Raw genomic sequence first — 13,396 nt, forward strand, 5'->3', positions numbered from 1 at the left:
TAAGAAACAGAGTTGTAGATCAGTGGAATAGAATAGGTACACAAGACACAGTAGTCAATGACTATGGCAATCAACTCATTGATAAACCCAAAGAGTCTAGCTTCTGGGCTAAGAATTCACTATTTCACAAAAACTGCTGGGAAAATTGGAAGATGGTAGGGCAGAAACTGGGCATAGACCAATATCTTACACCATATACCAAAATAAAGACAAAATGGGTTCATGATTTAGGAATAAAGGCTGATACTATAAGCAATTTGGGAAAGCAAGGAGTAGTTTACCTTTCAGATTTATGGAAAAGCAAAGAATTCATGACACAACAAGAGTTAGCTTTACAAAACACAAAATGGATAATTTTGATTATGTTAAATTGAAATGTTTTTGTATAAAAAAAGCCAATGCAACAAAGATTAGGAGGGAAGTAGAAAATTGGGAGAAAATCTTTATAACTAGTGTCTCTGATAAAGGCTTCATCTCTAAAATATACAGGGAACTGAGCCAAATTTATAGGAATACAAGCCATTCCCCAATTGAGAAATAGTCAAAAGATATGAACAGGCAGTTTTCAGAGGAAGAAATTAAAGATATCAATAGGCATATGAAAAATGCTTGAAATCACTACTGATTAGAGAAATGCAAATCAAAACAACTCTTAGGTACCATATCTCTCCTGTCAGATTGGCTAAAATGACAAAACAGGAAAATGATAAGTGCTGGAGAGGATGTGGGAAAATTGGAACATTGTTACATTGCTGGTGGAGTTGTGAACTGATCCAGCCATTCTGGAGAGCAATTTGGAACTATGCCCAAATGGCTATAAAAATGTTCACACCCTCTGATCCAGCAATACCACTTCTAGGGTTGTATCCCAAAGAGATAACCCAAGTGGGAAAAGGACCCATATGTACAAAAATATTTATAGTGGCTCTTTTTGTAGTAGCAAAGAATTGGAAATCAAGGGGATGCCCATCAATTGGGGAAAGGCTGAACAAGTTGTGGCATATGAAGGTAATGGAACAGTATTGTGCTGTAAGAAATGGGGATGATACAGACTTCATAATAACCTGGAAAAACCTACACGATATAATGCTGAGTGAGCGGAGCAGAACCAGGAGGACATTATACACAACCACAGATATATGGATTCTGTGATGACTAACCCTGATAGACTTCACTCTTCTCATCAATACAAGGTTCAAAGACAACTCCAGAAGGCTTCTGATGGAGAGAGCTATCTACATCCAGAGAAAGAACTATGGAGTCTGAATGCAGATTAAGGCACATTGTATGCTCTCCATTTTTTCCCTTTGTTTTTTTTTTTTGGTTTTGTTTCTTCTTTCTCATGATTCATTCCATTGGCCATAATTCTTCTTTACAACTTGGCTATTGTGTCAATAAGTTCAATGCGAAGTTATATGTAAAAAGATATATCAGATTCCATGCTGTCTTGGGGAAGGAGCGGGGAAAGAAAACCTGGAACTCAAAATTATGTGGAACTGAGTGTTGTAAACTAAAAATAAAAAATAAAAAAATATGGTGAATGCAAAAAAAGACATTGGCACTCTAGCCTAGAACATGTCTTGAAGAGGGTAATACAAACAACAAAAACCCAAATGAGAGAACATGGCATGTAAGGCTTCATTGAAAGAACAAGGGTTATGTGGTCAGAAGAAAAGAGAGCATTTTGGGGTGGGAGTTCAGCAAGATTGCAATTTTCAAGAAGAAGAATCAAACTCCTTTAGGCCTGATGTAAGGAAGAATTTCCTACCAGTGAAGACTGTCTCAAAAGTGGAGCAGGTTGCTTTGGGAGACCATGGGTTCTCCTCCATTGGAGATCTCTATGCAAAGACTAGATGACCTCTATTTCTACACATTATTGAAGGTCTTCTTGGTCAGGTGTGGATTGAACCACAGCAGATGGTCCATAAGATCACTTTTGACTCTTAGATTATGCAATATGGTCTCGTCTCTATATTTTTTTCAGACAACTGCAGAACCTGTTATGTAGTTGCTTATTAAAATCTCCACCTGAGGTGAATTAAGGTAAACTAAATGGGAGAAAAAAGCGAACCTATTTTCTCTTAAACTGTTTTCTTTTAATGGTTTTATGAATTCACATTTTTTCAACTCCTCTTTTTTAAAGAAAAGTAAAGGCAAAGAACTTTCTTTGGAACAATTAACGAAGCTGATGATAAAAGGTAGAAAGTTATGTGTTAAGGTTATTGTAATGTTACTTATCTAGCCAGGATGACTTAGCCAGGCATCTCTCTGTGGGAGGACAATTTGAGAAAATGATTGAATGTGCACATTTTTAAATGGCAGAAAAATAAATGTACCAGCTTCTAGATTTCACCTTCCCCTCTGTGGGCAGTGTCACTCACCCTCATTGCAGTGAGGAGCCTATCCCCTGAATGCTTTAAGGAGAAAGAAATAAATTGCCTTCAGACTTCTGTCCCCTAGAAACTTGTACTTTTTTCTTGTTTTATTTAATGTCTTAAGCCCTAATTATCGAATGCTAGATCTTATCCTTTATTCCTCCACCACTTAATATCTTCAGAGACTCTCAACTTCATCATTTATTCATTAGCTCCGCCTCTGCCCTTCAAGACAGCCATTAGTTTAATAAAATCTTGTCCTCTTTGTAAAATTCAGAAAGCAGGAGATGTGTATGTGTATGTGTGTATGTGTGTGTGTGGTGTAGGCAGTTTTGAAATTGTGTTTCTTCTAGATAGAAATGCCAAGAGATTTTGCACCAAACCTCAGGATGAATTTCAGAATCTGTGGTTTTCATCTCTTGTGTATCCCCACCATCTAGGAAGCCATCATCTTAATACCTGCAGAATTCTGAACAAAACAATTTTATTAATAATTTTTTTTCTGCCTGCATTGATACAGGTGTAAATACAGATTCAGTAGAATGCAGGGGAATACCAGTGTGGATCATTCCCAAAAAATTTTTATTTGGTTTGGAATGTCATTTCATTTTCTCCACTAGATTTTGATGCTTCATCGTGGTATGGGGGTGCATCTGTATAACTGATGACTGTAGTGACAGAGCATAAGCTGTAGCAGGATGTACCAAGCAGGAATGACTTTCATGACCCTGAAGGAGATCATTGCCAGGGATCCATAATACAAATACAAACTCTTCTTTTTGGTGTTCAGAGCTCTTCTTAATCTAGCCTTTCCACACCCACCTTTCCAGTTTTCTTACACCTTACACCCTCCTACCCAACATACTCTTTGATCCAGTGACATTAGCTTCCCTGTAGTTCCTCCACTCACTCTTCCAACTGTGCATTTCCACTGGCTGCCACCCAAACCTGGAATGCTCTTCTTCCTCATCTGTGCCTCCTGAACTCCCTGGCTTGGGAGTTCAGCTAAAGTCCCAGCTAAAACCTCACTTTCTCCAGGAAGCTTTTCCTGATCTTAATTCAAGTGACTTCTTTCTGTTGAACATCAGCTTATTTGTCCTCAGTAAGCTGAAGATCAGATACTCACCCTGTCTTGGAGGAGAACAAAACAGAAGCCATGGAACTGATGTATCTTCACATATATTCCGGGTCCAGCTCCTACCTTCTGGGTCCAGCTTTTCCTTTCTCAGGGCTTGGTTTAGTGGTGCAAGGAAAACAGATAAAGCAAAAAGCAGTGTGTCCTTACACGTGAGAGGCAGTTGCATTTTGGGAGGGGGTGGTATTGAGCAGAAGGGATGCATATCCTGGTATAGGGTTTAGCCTATAGGAAGCACTAAGTAATTGCTCATTGATGTGGAGCTGTGGTTAACTTTGGTACAAAGTTTTTAAGCCCCAACTGTAGCTTTTTCAATCTAATTTCATTGAAAAGTCCCAGAGCAACCCAAAGTAGTCCTTTATTGGGAATAACAATAAAAACACTTGTCTGAATGTTTAATAAAAAAGTTATTAGAGAAAATGCTTGGTGTGCTCTTTTAAAAATATACAGACTAATTTCTTCTTTCATTTCCTTTTTTAGATGCAGAATCAAGAATCGTATTCCCTAAAGGCCAATCTTCGCATTTTTGTCCTGGGAGTAAGTCGCCTTCTCTGCTGGTGGTGGTTGGCTGAATTGATGATTCATTTAATGTACATGCATGCTCTGTATAGCAGTAGTTTCCTTCTGGAAACTGTATCTTCTTGGGCCTTAGGTAAGTAAAAATAATTATTGGTTGACATTTGCTTTAATTTTTTTCTTTTAAAAAATGTGTTACTGAGTTTTTTTTTCATATCACTGACACTTCCCAGTGACGATTTAGTTTTTCCACCAATAAGGACTCCGCTATCCATATTGTTTCTTGTCATCCGTCTTGTGACTCTGTTCGGTCGTTTCAGTCGTGTCCAACTCTCCGTGACTCTGTTTGGGGTTTTGTTGGTAAAGATACTAGAGTGGTTTGCTGTTTCTTTTTCCAGCTCATTTTACAGATGAGGAGACTGAGGCAAATAGGGTAAGTGACTTGCCCAGGGTCACACAGTTAGTAAGTATATGGGGCTGAATTTGAACTTAGCTCTTCCTGACTCCAGCCCCAGTGCTCTATCCAGCTTGCTACTTAGCTGCCCAGTCTTGTGACAAGCAGTACACATTTCTTAGATGGCTGACTCAGGTCCTATATAGATATGATATGTATCTGGAGACCAGAGACAAGCTAGCAAACCTATAGAAGGGTCACACCCTAAACATTTAGTTCTATTAGTTGTTTCGTGCTCTAACCAAATGAGGTAATTATCTGCTGCTGCTTGGAGCAGCTGACATTGCCTTTGGAAGCAACCTAAGCCCTTTACTGACTTAGCTGATGGAAGTGAGAAGGTTATTGGGGAAGTTTCTGTATTTCACTTGAGTTGGTAAATCTGTACAGTTGAATCATGAGATGCTTGGTATGGGGTTGGATAAGATGGGACGGCCTCCTAATTCCTTTCAATAGGTCCTAAAACCAGCCTAATACCTTTAAGTGGGTTTGTCCCTAAAAACTACCAGTGGAGAAAAATGATCATCCTTCCTTATTTTTCATGCTAAAATTACTTCCAAATCATCCTACACTTTTTATCTGTACCAAAAAGATGATACTGAAGTGGACTTACTTCATTTTTTTTTCTCTGTCTCTTCAGGCCCTGTCAGTAAGTTAACTCAGAGTAGCCAAATGTTCACATAGATTCTGTCCAATACCCTTAACTTGAGGCTTTAGCCCAGGTGGGAAATGTGTTATCTCCTGAGCAGATCCAACACCACCTTACTGTGAGAAACAGTACAATTCTTTTTACCTTTCATTGACTTACAGGTATTTGTCTGTCTTGTAGTTTATATTTTTTTTAAAAAGAATAGAGATGTTTTAGGCATATGTATTAGATTTCTGTATCTGTGCCTTTGAATAGGGGTGGCCCCAATGCTTGTAAGTCATATTCCCCTTACTTCTTAGCATCTCTGCATCCCCTAGCTTCCTTCAAGGCTCAGTTTACATGTTTTCTCCTATTGGAGGCCTTTCCTGAGTCCCCAAGACATTGGTATCCTTTTCTTCTTAAGATCACTTTGTATTCAATTTAATAAGTATTTCTTAAGGCATACTATGTGACATAGACACCATGGAATACTTGCTAAAGGGATGGCCCCAAGGTGAAGAATGCTTGGGTTGAAACTTCTTGAAGGTAGAGACAGTTTCAAATAGAATGGGATAAATTATCTCACATAAAAGTGGCAAGAAAAAGCAGTTCTGTTGGAAGAGAAGAGGGGGCAGGTGAGAGGGAATGAATGAATCTTGCTCTCATCGGATTTGACTTGAGGAGAGAATAACATACACACTCAATTGGGTATCTTACCCCACAGGAAAGAAGGAGGAAGGGATAAAAAGGGGGGACGATAGAAGGGAGGGCAAATAGGAGGAGGAGGTAATCAAAAGCAAACACTTTTGAAAAGGTACAGGGTCAAGGGAGGAAATTGAATAAAGGGGGACAGGATAGGAGGGAGCAAAATATAGTTAGTCTTTCACAACATGAGTATTGTGGAACAGTTTTATATAATGATACAGGTGTGGCCTATGTTGAATTGCTTGCCTTCTTAGGGAGGGTGGGTAGAGAGGGAAGAGGGGAGAGAATTTGGAACTCAAAGTTTTAAAAGCAGATGTTCAAAAAAAAAGTTGTTTTTGCATGCAACTGGGAGAAATCTGTCTTGTCCTGCAAGAAAAAAGGGAAAAGGGGATGGGGGAGTGGGGTGACAGAAGGGAGGGCTGCCTTAGGGAACAGGGCAATCAGAATATATGCCATCTTGGAGTGGGGGGAGGGTAGAAATGGGGAGAAAATTTGTAATTCAAAATCTTGTGGAAATCAATGCTGAAAATTAAGAATATTAAATAATAAAAATAAAAAAATAAATTTATGGGTTTATCTCAAGTGAGATAGGAAGTGGAAGAGACCTCAGAGGCCAACTAATGATCCCTCAGTGGCCAACTAATGATCCCCTTAATTTTTCATAATTTACTTTTATTATTTTTCAAATTAATAAGCATCACTTTTTTCTTCCCTTCCACTTCTCCACCTAATTCAAAAACAACAAGAAAAAAGAAGAATAAAATCCTTGTAACAAAGACGTGCAAAGAAATCAAATCCTTGCATTGGACATGTCCAAGACTGTGTATCTAGTTCTGTGTTTTGAGCTTATTATCATCTCTCTCAAGAGATTGTTAGCATGCTTCATCATGTTTTGTCCTCTGGAATTGTATATTACAATTTATTTCTCAAGTCTTACAAAGCCATTTTTCTTTTTAATATTGTTATTGTATAAATTCTCTTTCTGCCTCTGCTCAGTTCACTCTGCACCACCCTACTTCCCACTTCCTTATACCTGTCTCTCAGCTTCACCCTCCCACTCAAAACCTACCCATCCCTTCTACTATGCTGTCTGGAATGACTGTTCCATATGAAACAAAGTTTCTTTCATCTTAAACTTTTCCTTTCTTCTTCTTATGCTCACTGAGACTTGGCTCCCTCCTGATTACACAGCTTCCTTTGACCACTCTTTTCAACATTGCTTGTCCTTCTGCTCATACATCCTGATTCACTGTTCCTTGTGGGGAATTGGAATTCTTTGTTCTCCATTGCCACTTTCAGACTCTCCCTCTACCATCATTATTCAGTATCTTTTTATATCTTGAAGTTCATTCAATCCATGTTTTTCACTCAACAAAGATTCTGGTAGTTATAATTTTGTAGTAATAATGCCTTCAGGACATTCTCCTTCCTTCAGTGCCTGGCTGCTCTCACTCTTCCTCTCCTCCCTAACTCTTGTCCTCTTATTAGGGGACTTCAACATACATATTTTTAGTCCCTCAAGTAATCTAATTTACTACTTCCTAAACTTACTAATTTCCCATGACCTACTCTACCTTACCACAACTACAGAGACCTTTGGTCTTGCCATCACCCTAAAATGCACCATTTTCATGGTTTTATTTTTGTTTTGTTACCTCTAACTCTGTTCTTTGTCTTCCCTGTACTCCCATTCCTTCATCCCTCAGTTCTTTCTTAAACTATTTCCCTTGCCTAGGCTACACTCTCCTCCCTTCCATATCTCAACCCTTTGGAAATCCGGTTCAAGTCTTCTCTATTCTCTTCTTTCTAGTCTCTTGTCCCCTTGTTCTTTTGCAGATCTGCTAAGCATTAGCCTTGGACTATTCCCACTATCTTCTCCCTTTATTCCTTTTCACATTCTGCTGAATGAAGCTGGAGAATAATTAAACTGTATTGGTTAGGTCCACTACAAAATTATCCTATATGATCTCAAGTGGTACCTCGCTGCAGTGAGGTGATCATTTTATATCTTTCTTATCAATTCACTATGCCACTTAACATATTGGATTTTCCTAACCTTCTTATCCCTCCTCAAATCTCTCATGACTCTGCCTCTCCCCATCCAGTCAGCTGAAAATATAGTTTCATTTTTCACTGAAAAAATCAAAACTGAACTCATAAATTGAGGTCATTCACTGAGAGCTTCCTGTTTGTTTTATTGCATCATCTCACATTACTTTGATACTTTCTGTCACTATTGCCTTTGCTCTTTCTCACATGTGGAGGTGGCCATTCTCCTTGCCAAGACAAACTCTTGTACAAGAACAAGTAAACCTTTTCCATCCCATCTTCTCTGGCAGATTGCCTGTTCTCCTCCTGTCATCCCCTCCCATTAATCTAGAATCTCTTCCTTTCTGCTTGTTGCTTCTCTGCTGTCTATAAACCTACCTATATCCCCCCCCACCCATCCTCAGTAAAAACCCTTCACTTGATCCATCTTTCCTCACCATCTGTTGCCTTATATCTCTCTTCCCTTTTTTGGCTAAGCTTCTTGAGAAGATCATCTACAGTAGGTGCTTCTACTTCTTTTCCTTTAACTCTCTTCTTAACTCTTTATACTCTGGCTTCCAACCTCATCATTAAACTGAAATTCCCCTCTCCAAAATTACCAACGATCTCTTAATTGCCAAAATCTAATGGCCTTAGTTACCATGGATTCAATTATAATCTCTATGCAGGTGACCCTCAGATCTATTTGTATCGTTCTAGCCTCTCTCTTGACCTCCAGTTTCATGTCTACAGTTTCCTCTTGGACATCTGTCCCATAGACATCTTAAACTCAACGTGGCCCAAACTGAATTTTCCTATATACCCTTTTCTCTCCTTTGATATTGCCACTACCCTATTGCAGACTTCACACCTTACACCTGCCCTATTACAATAGCTTTCTGCTTGGTCTCCTTGTCTCAAGTCTCTTTCAACTCCCGTCTATTCTCCACTTAGCCATCAAAGTGATCTTCCTAAAATGTAGGTATGACTGTGTCTCTCCCCACAGAACCCCAATGGCTCTTTATCACCTCTGGGAACAAATATAAAATCCTCTGGTATTTAAAACTCTTCATAACCTGGTTCTGTCCTACACTTCCAGTCTTATACTCCTCTCCCCTCTCCCTGCTTCAACAGCATTTCATTGTATTCCCTGCCATTTCCTTGGTGCTATGAACATATCCTATATTTCACTTCCATGTCTTTGATTTTGCTGTCCCCCATTTTCTTAGGCATTTTCTCACTCTCCTTCCCCAGCCCCCTTTTCCTTTAAATCAAGTTCATATGCCTCCCACCCCTTTCATGAAGCCTTCCCTGATTACCCCTGTTAGTAACAACTTTTTACTTTGTATCTCACAGAATACTTCCTTTGATCACCTCTCTAAAGTGCTTTCCTTGTAAGATTATATGCTATGGCTACCTGTTTCTATCTCACCCTTTTCCCAGTCTTTGTTTTTGATCAATGAGGTCAGAGATGAGTATTACCCAAACTATATTTCTCTCCCACCTCTTGACAGTGCCCTGTACACAGCAGGCACTTAATAAGTGTTTGTTCATTTCACTCCAATTTAATACCTTATTAAAGAATAGGACTGCACAGTTAATTCAGATAGATGGGAAAAACAGAACATTTGTATCAGGGAGTTCATACAGAGCAGTTAGTCAGATAAGAAGAATCTCATAAACTCTGTGTGGGTGATATTAAATCCTTTTATAATAGAACTTGGAAAAAGTAACAGTAAAACTGGCCTGTCTGCTGGAGTTAATGTGTGCTCTACTATCTGTGATTAAGAAGACATTAGGAGTGCCATGGTAACAGGGTTGCATTTGTTTTCCTTTCAGCCTTTTTAATACTCTCCTGCAGATTTCAGAATAAAATTTCTTCTACTTTATTTTTATTCCTTCTCAGCTAGGCAAATGTTGTCCTTACTCTTCCACCCCCTGACTCAATTTCCAGTGAAACTCAGGCCCAGCCTCCCAGAGAGAGGCAAGACTTGGAGAGAAAGCTGATAGCCATACATTGAATGTCTGTAGGGGTGAGGTTGAGGGGGCGGGGTAACCACTCTAAGTCCCGGCCCTTGTCTTACCAGCTGCTCAGCTGTTACTGCCCAAGGTGGCATTGCGGTTGTTTAGCCAGTCACAGAAAACCCACCATCTGATGTGTTAGACAAACCCTCTTCAGAATAGATTATCCAGTTGGGGCCACAGTTTTGGAGAAGCTGGACAATGACTTAACAAAATGGACCAAAATGATTTGAATGACGGGTTTCTAAAAAGTGAGAGGAGTCAGGTGTGTTTTTTGTCTGGAAAGGAGAAAGCTAAGAAGTGATTTAATTTTTGTTTATAAGTATAGGAAGGATTTTTAGTACCCTGATGCTGAATGGCTATTTTTCAGATCTGTAGAAGACCAAACAAGGAAATAGGTTTAGATGACAATATAAGAGATTTTAATTGGATAGATTGAATTCCGTTAATAAATGAATAACTTAAAACATTATGAAACATATAGCACATGCAAGGCACAGTGCTCAGCACTAGGGATACACATATAATAGCCAAAAAAAGATCTCTGCCCTCAGGGAGCTTATAGACTCCTGGAATATGAAAAGTATAACTATACTGAGAACGACTGTCTGTTTTCTATCCTTGAAAGTCTTCAGGAAGCTAAGATACAGTATCCAAGATTGTTCAGACAGTTGCTTGCTACCAGGTAATTCCGGGAGCTGATTGTCAGTTCTTACTCCAAGGCATACTTAGGCATGGAGTACAGTGAGGGTAATGATTGCTAATTGTTTATCCTATAAAGTGACTCAGTTGAATTGCCCGGAGAGCAGTTGAGAGCCACTGGCCTCAGGACAAATTATTGTTGCACCAAACTCATAGGAGTCTACATTTAGAGCCTATGTGATCGCTGAATCCAATTCCCTTATTTTATTGAGTCACAGAGTGGTCATTTGCCCAAGTTCTCATTGATACTAAGTATAAGAGATGTAATCAAAGCACAGATTGATGGATCAATTATACTTTTCATATGGATAAGAATGTTGTCAGGGGTAACCTTTCAAGATGCTATCTCCCCTGTTTACATAGACACCGATACACACACACCCGTGACCAAAACTAAATTTGGGCTGGCCAATCAGGGAACAGTCATTAAGAAATTAATTGAGTAGGATTATATATACAGTTCTTTCATACCTTATAATCATTTTTTCTTTTGGCTAGAGGTTGTCTTAGGTTGTTTTTGGAATACCCATTATGATAGGTAAGAGAAGATACACTTGACTTTCAGAAACATATGTGAATTGTACTCTTGTAGCATTTCATAGCTGGTGTGAATAAATGGAGCCCAATAAATCCTTATTCCTGTATTTGTGTAGTAACATTTAAAAGAGACCTGAGGCTTTATTTAAACTAACAATTTCCCTTCGTGGTAAAATTAAAATAAAAACACAATGCTCAAAGACCACAAAGTAGCAAGGGAAGTGTAAGTTGTTACCTGCTACTTCAGTGGGAGGAGGAGAAGGAAATAGTTCATTAGATTTAATTAGAAAATATTTGTCTTGTAATTGGGTTTCTGCTTGAGCACTCTACTCAGCCTTAAACTGCTTTTGTTTGCTTTGGGACTTAGCAGGAGTGTCATCTTTGCCATTCAAAGACAATTAAGATGTAGGCTTATCATAACAAAAAAGTTGGAAAGTCCATCATATATAAATTAAACTTTTTAAAAAAGGAATTCCTAGTGAGTAAAACACCAGGACGGCATACATTGGCTATGAGATAAAACAAGGATGACAAAATATTCAAAGGTCTTGCTTCAAATAGGTATGGAGGGCAAGGATATTTTTTCAGTGACCTACAGAAAATAATCTATTTCTCCCTGTACCAAAGTGATAGCTATATATGCACAAAGTACAAGTTAGTTTGCATCCTAGGCTGAAGGAACCACCTCTCTCTTGTTCAGGTTCTATTGTGTGAAAAAGAAATTTAATGCAATGAGACAAATTTTCCAAAATGTCTCTGAGACTTGATAGGATAGGATTCATAATTGGAACATGGCTCTGATATTATTTTTAATATAATTTTTTTCTTTTTTTAATTAGCAAATTTATTTTTTATTTTTAGTTTACAGCACTCAGTTCCACAAATTTTTGGGTTCCAAATTTTCTGTCCCTCCCTCTCCTCCCCCATTCCCCCCAAGATGGGATGTAATCCAATGTAGGTTCTATGTTTATCTTCACATTGAACTTATTTACATAATAGTCCAATTGTAGAGAAGAATTATAACCAATGGAATGAATCATGAGAAAGGAGAAATGAAACCAAAAAAAGTGGGAAAAAAAGACAGCAAATAGTTTGCCTCAATCTGTATTCAGACTCCAAAATTCTTTTTCTGGATGTGCATAGCTTTTTCCATCATGAGTCTTTTGGAGTTGTCTTTGAACCTTGTATTATTGAGAGGAGTCAGGTCTGTCAAAGTTAGTCCTTACAGATACCATGTGTCTGTAATCGTGTATAATGATCTCCTGGTTCTGCTCCCCTCATTCAGCATCAGTTCATATACATCTTTCCAGGTTGTAATGAAGTCCATTTGTTCCTCATTTCTTATTGCACAATAGTATTCCATTACATTCATATACCACAATTTGTTTAGCCATTCCCCAATTGATGGGCATCCCCTTGATTTCCAATTCTTTGCCACCACAAAAAGAGTTCCTATAAATATTTTTGTACATATGGGTTCCTTTCCCACTTGTATGATCTGTTTGGGAAATAGCCCTAGAAGCAGTATTGCTAGGTCAAGAGTATGCACATTTTTATAGCCTTTGGGGCATAGTTTCAAATTGCTCTCCAGAATGTCTGGATGAATTCACAACCCCACCAACAATATAGCAATGTTCCAATTTTCCCACATCCTCTCCAGCATTTATCATTTTCCTGTTTTGTCATGTTAGCCAATCTGACAGGAGAGATGTGGTACCTAAGAGTTGTTTTGATTTGCATTTCTCTAATCAATAGTGATTTAGAGCATTTTTTCATATGACTATAGATATCTTTAATTTATTCTTCTGAAAACTGCCTGTTCATATCCTTTGACTGTTTCTCAATTGGGGAATGACTTGTATTTCTATAAATTTGGTTCAGTTCCCTGTATATTTTAGATATGAGGCCTTTATCAGAGACACTGGTTGTAAAGATTTTTTCCCAATTTTCTGCTTCCCTCCTAATCTTTGTTGCATTGACTTTGTTTATACAAAAACTTTTCAATTGAACACAGTCAAAATTATCTATTTTGCATTTTGTAATGCTCTCTATCTCTTGTTGGGTCATGAGTTCTTCCCTTCCCCATAAACTGACAGGTAAACTATTCTTTGCTCTCCCAAATTGCTTAATTAGTATCAACCTTTATTCCTAAATCATGAACCCATTTTGACTTTATTTTTGTATATGGTGTAAGATATTGGTTTATGCCCGTTTTCTGTCATATTATTTTCCAATTTTCCCATCAGTTTTTATGAAACAGTGAATTCTTAACCCAGAAGCTGGATTCTTTGGGTTTA

The 13,396-nt window shown here is 38.3% G+C and overlaps 1 protein-coding gene across 1 annotated transcript in view; it reads left to right on the forward strand.

Annotated features, from left to right (window-relative positions):
• HHAT (hedgehog acyltransferase) overlaps positions 1-13,396 on the forward strand; it is a 551,233-nt gene that overhangs the window by 138,027 nt on the left and 399,810 nt on the right. The window contains exon 7 of the mRNA XM_036756444.1: positions 3,991-4,162. Coding sequence (XP_036612339.1) covers positions 3,991-4,162 — 172 coding nt within the window. The remainder of the gene's footprint in view (positions 1-3,990; positions 4,163-13,396) is intronic.

The sequence above is a fragment of the Trichosurus vulpecula genome, chromosome 4 (genome assembly GCF_011100635.1).
Source record: "Trichosurus vulpecula isolate mTriVul1 chromosome 4, mTriVul1.pri, whole genome shotgun sequence".
In the NCBI taxonomy this organism is placed as follows: Eukaryota; Metazoa; Chordata; class Mammalia; order Diprotodontia; family Phalangeridae; genus Trichosurus; species Trichosurus vulpecula.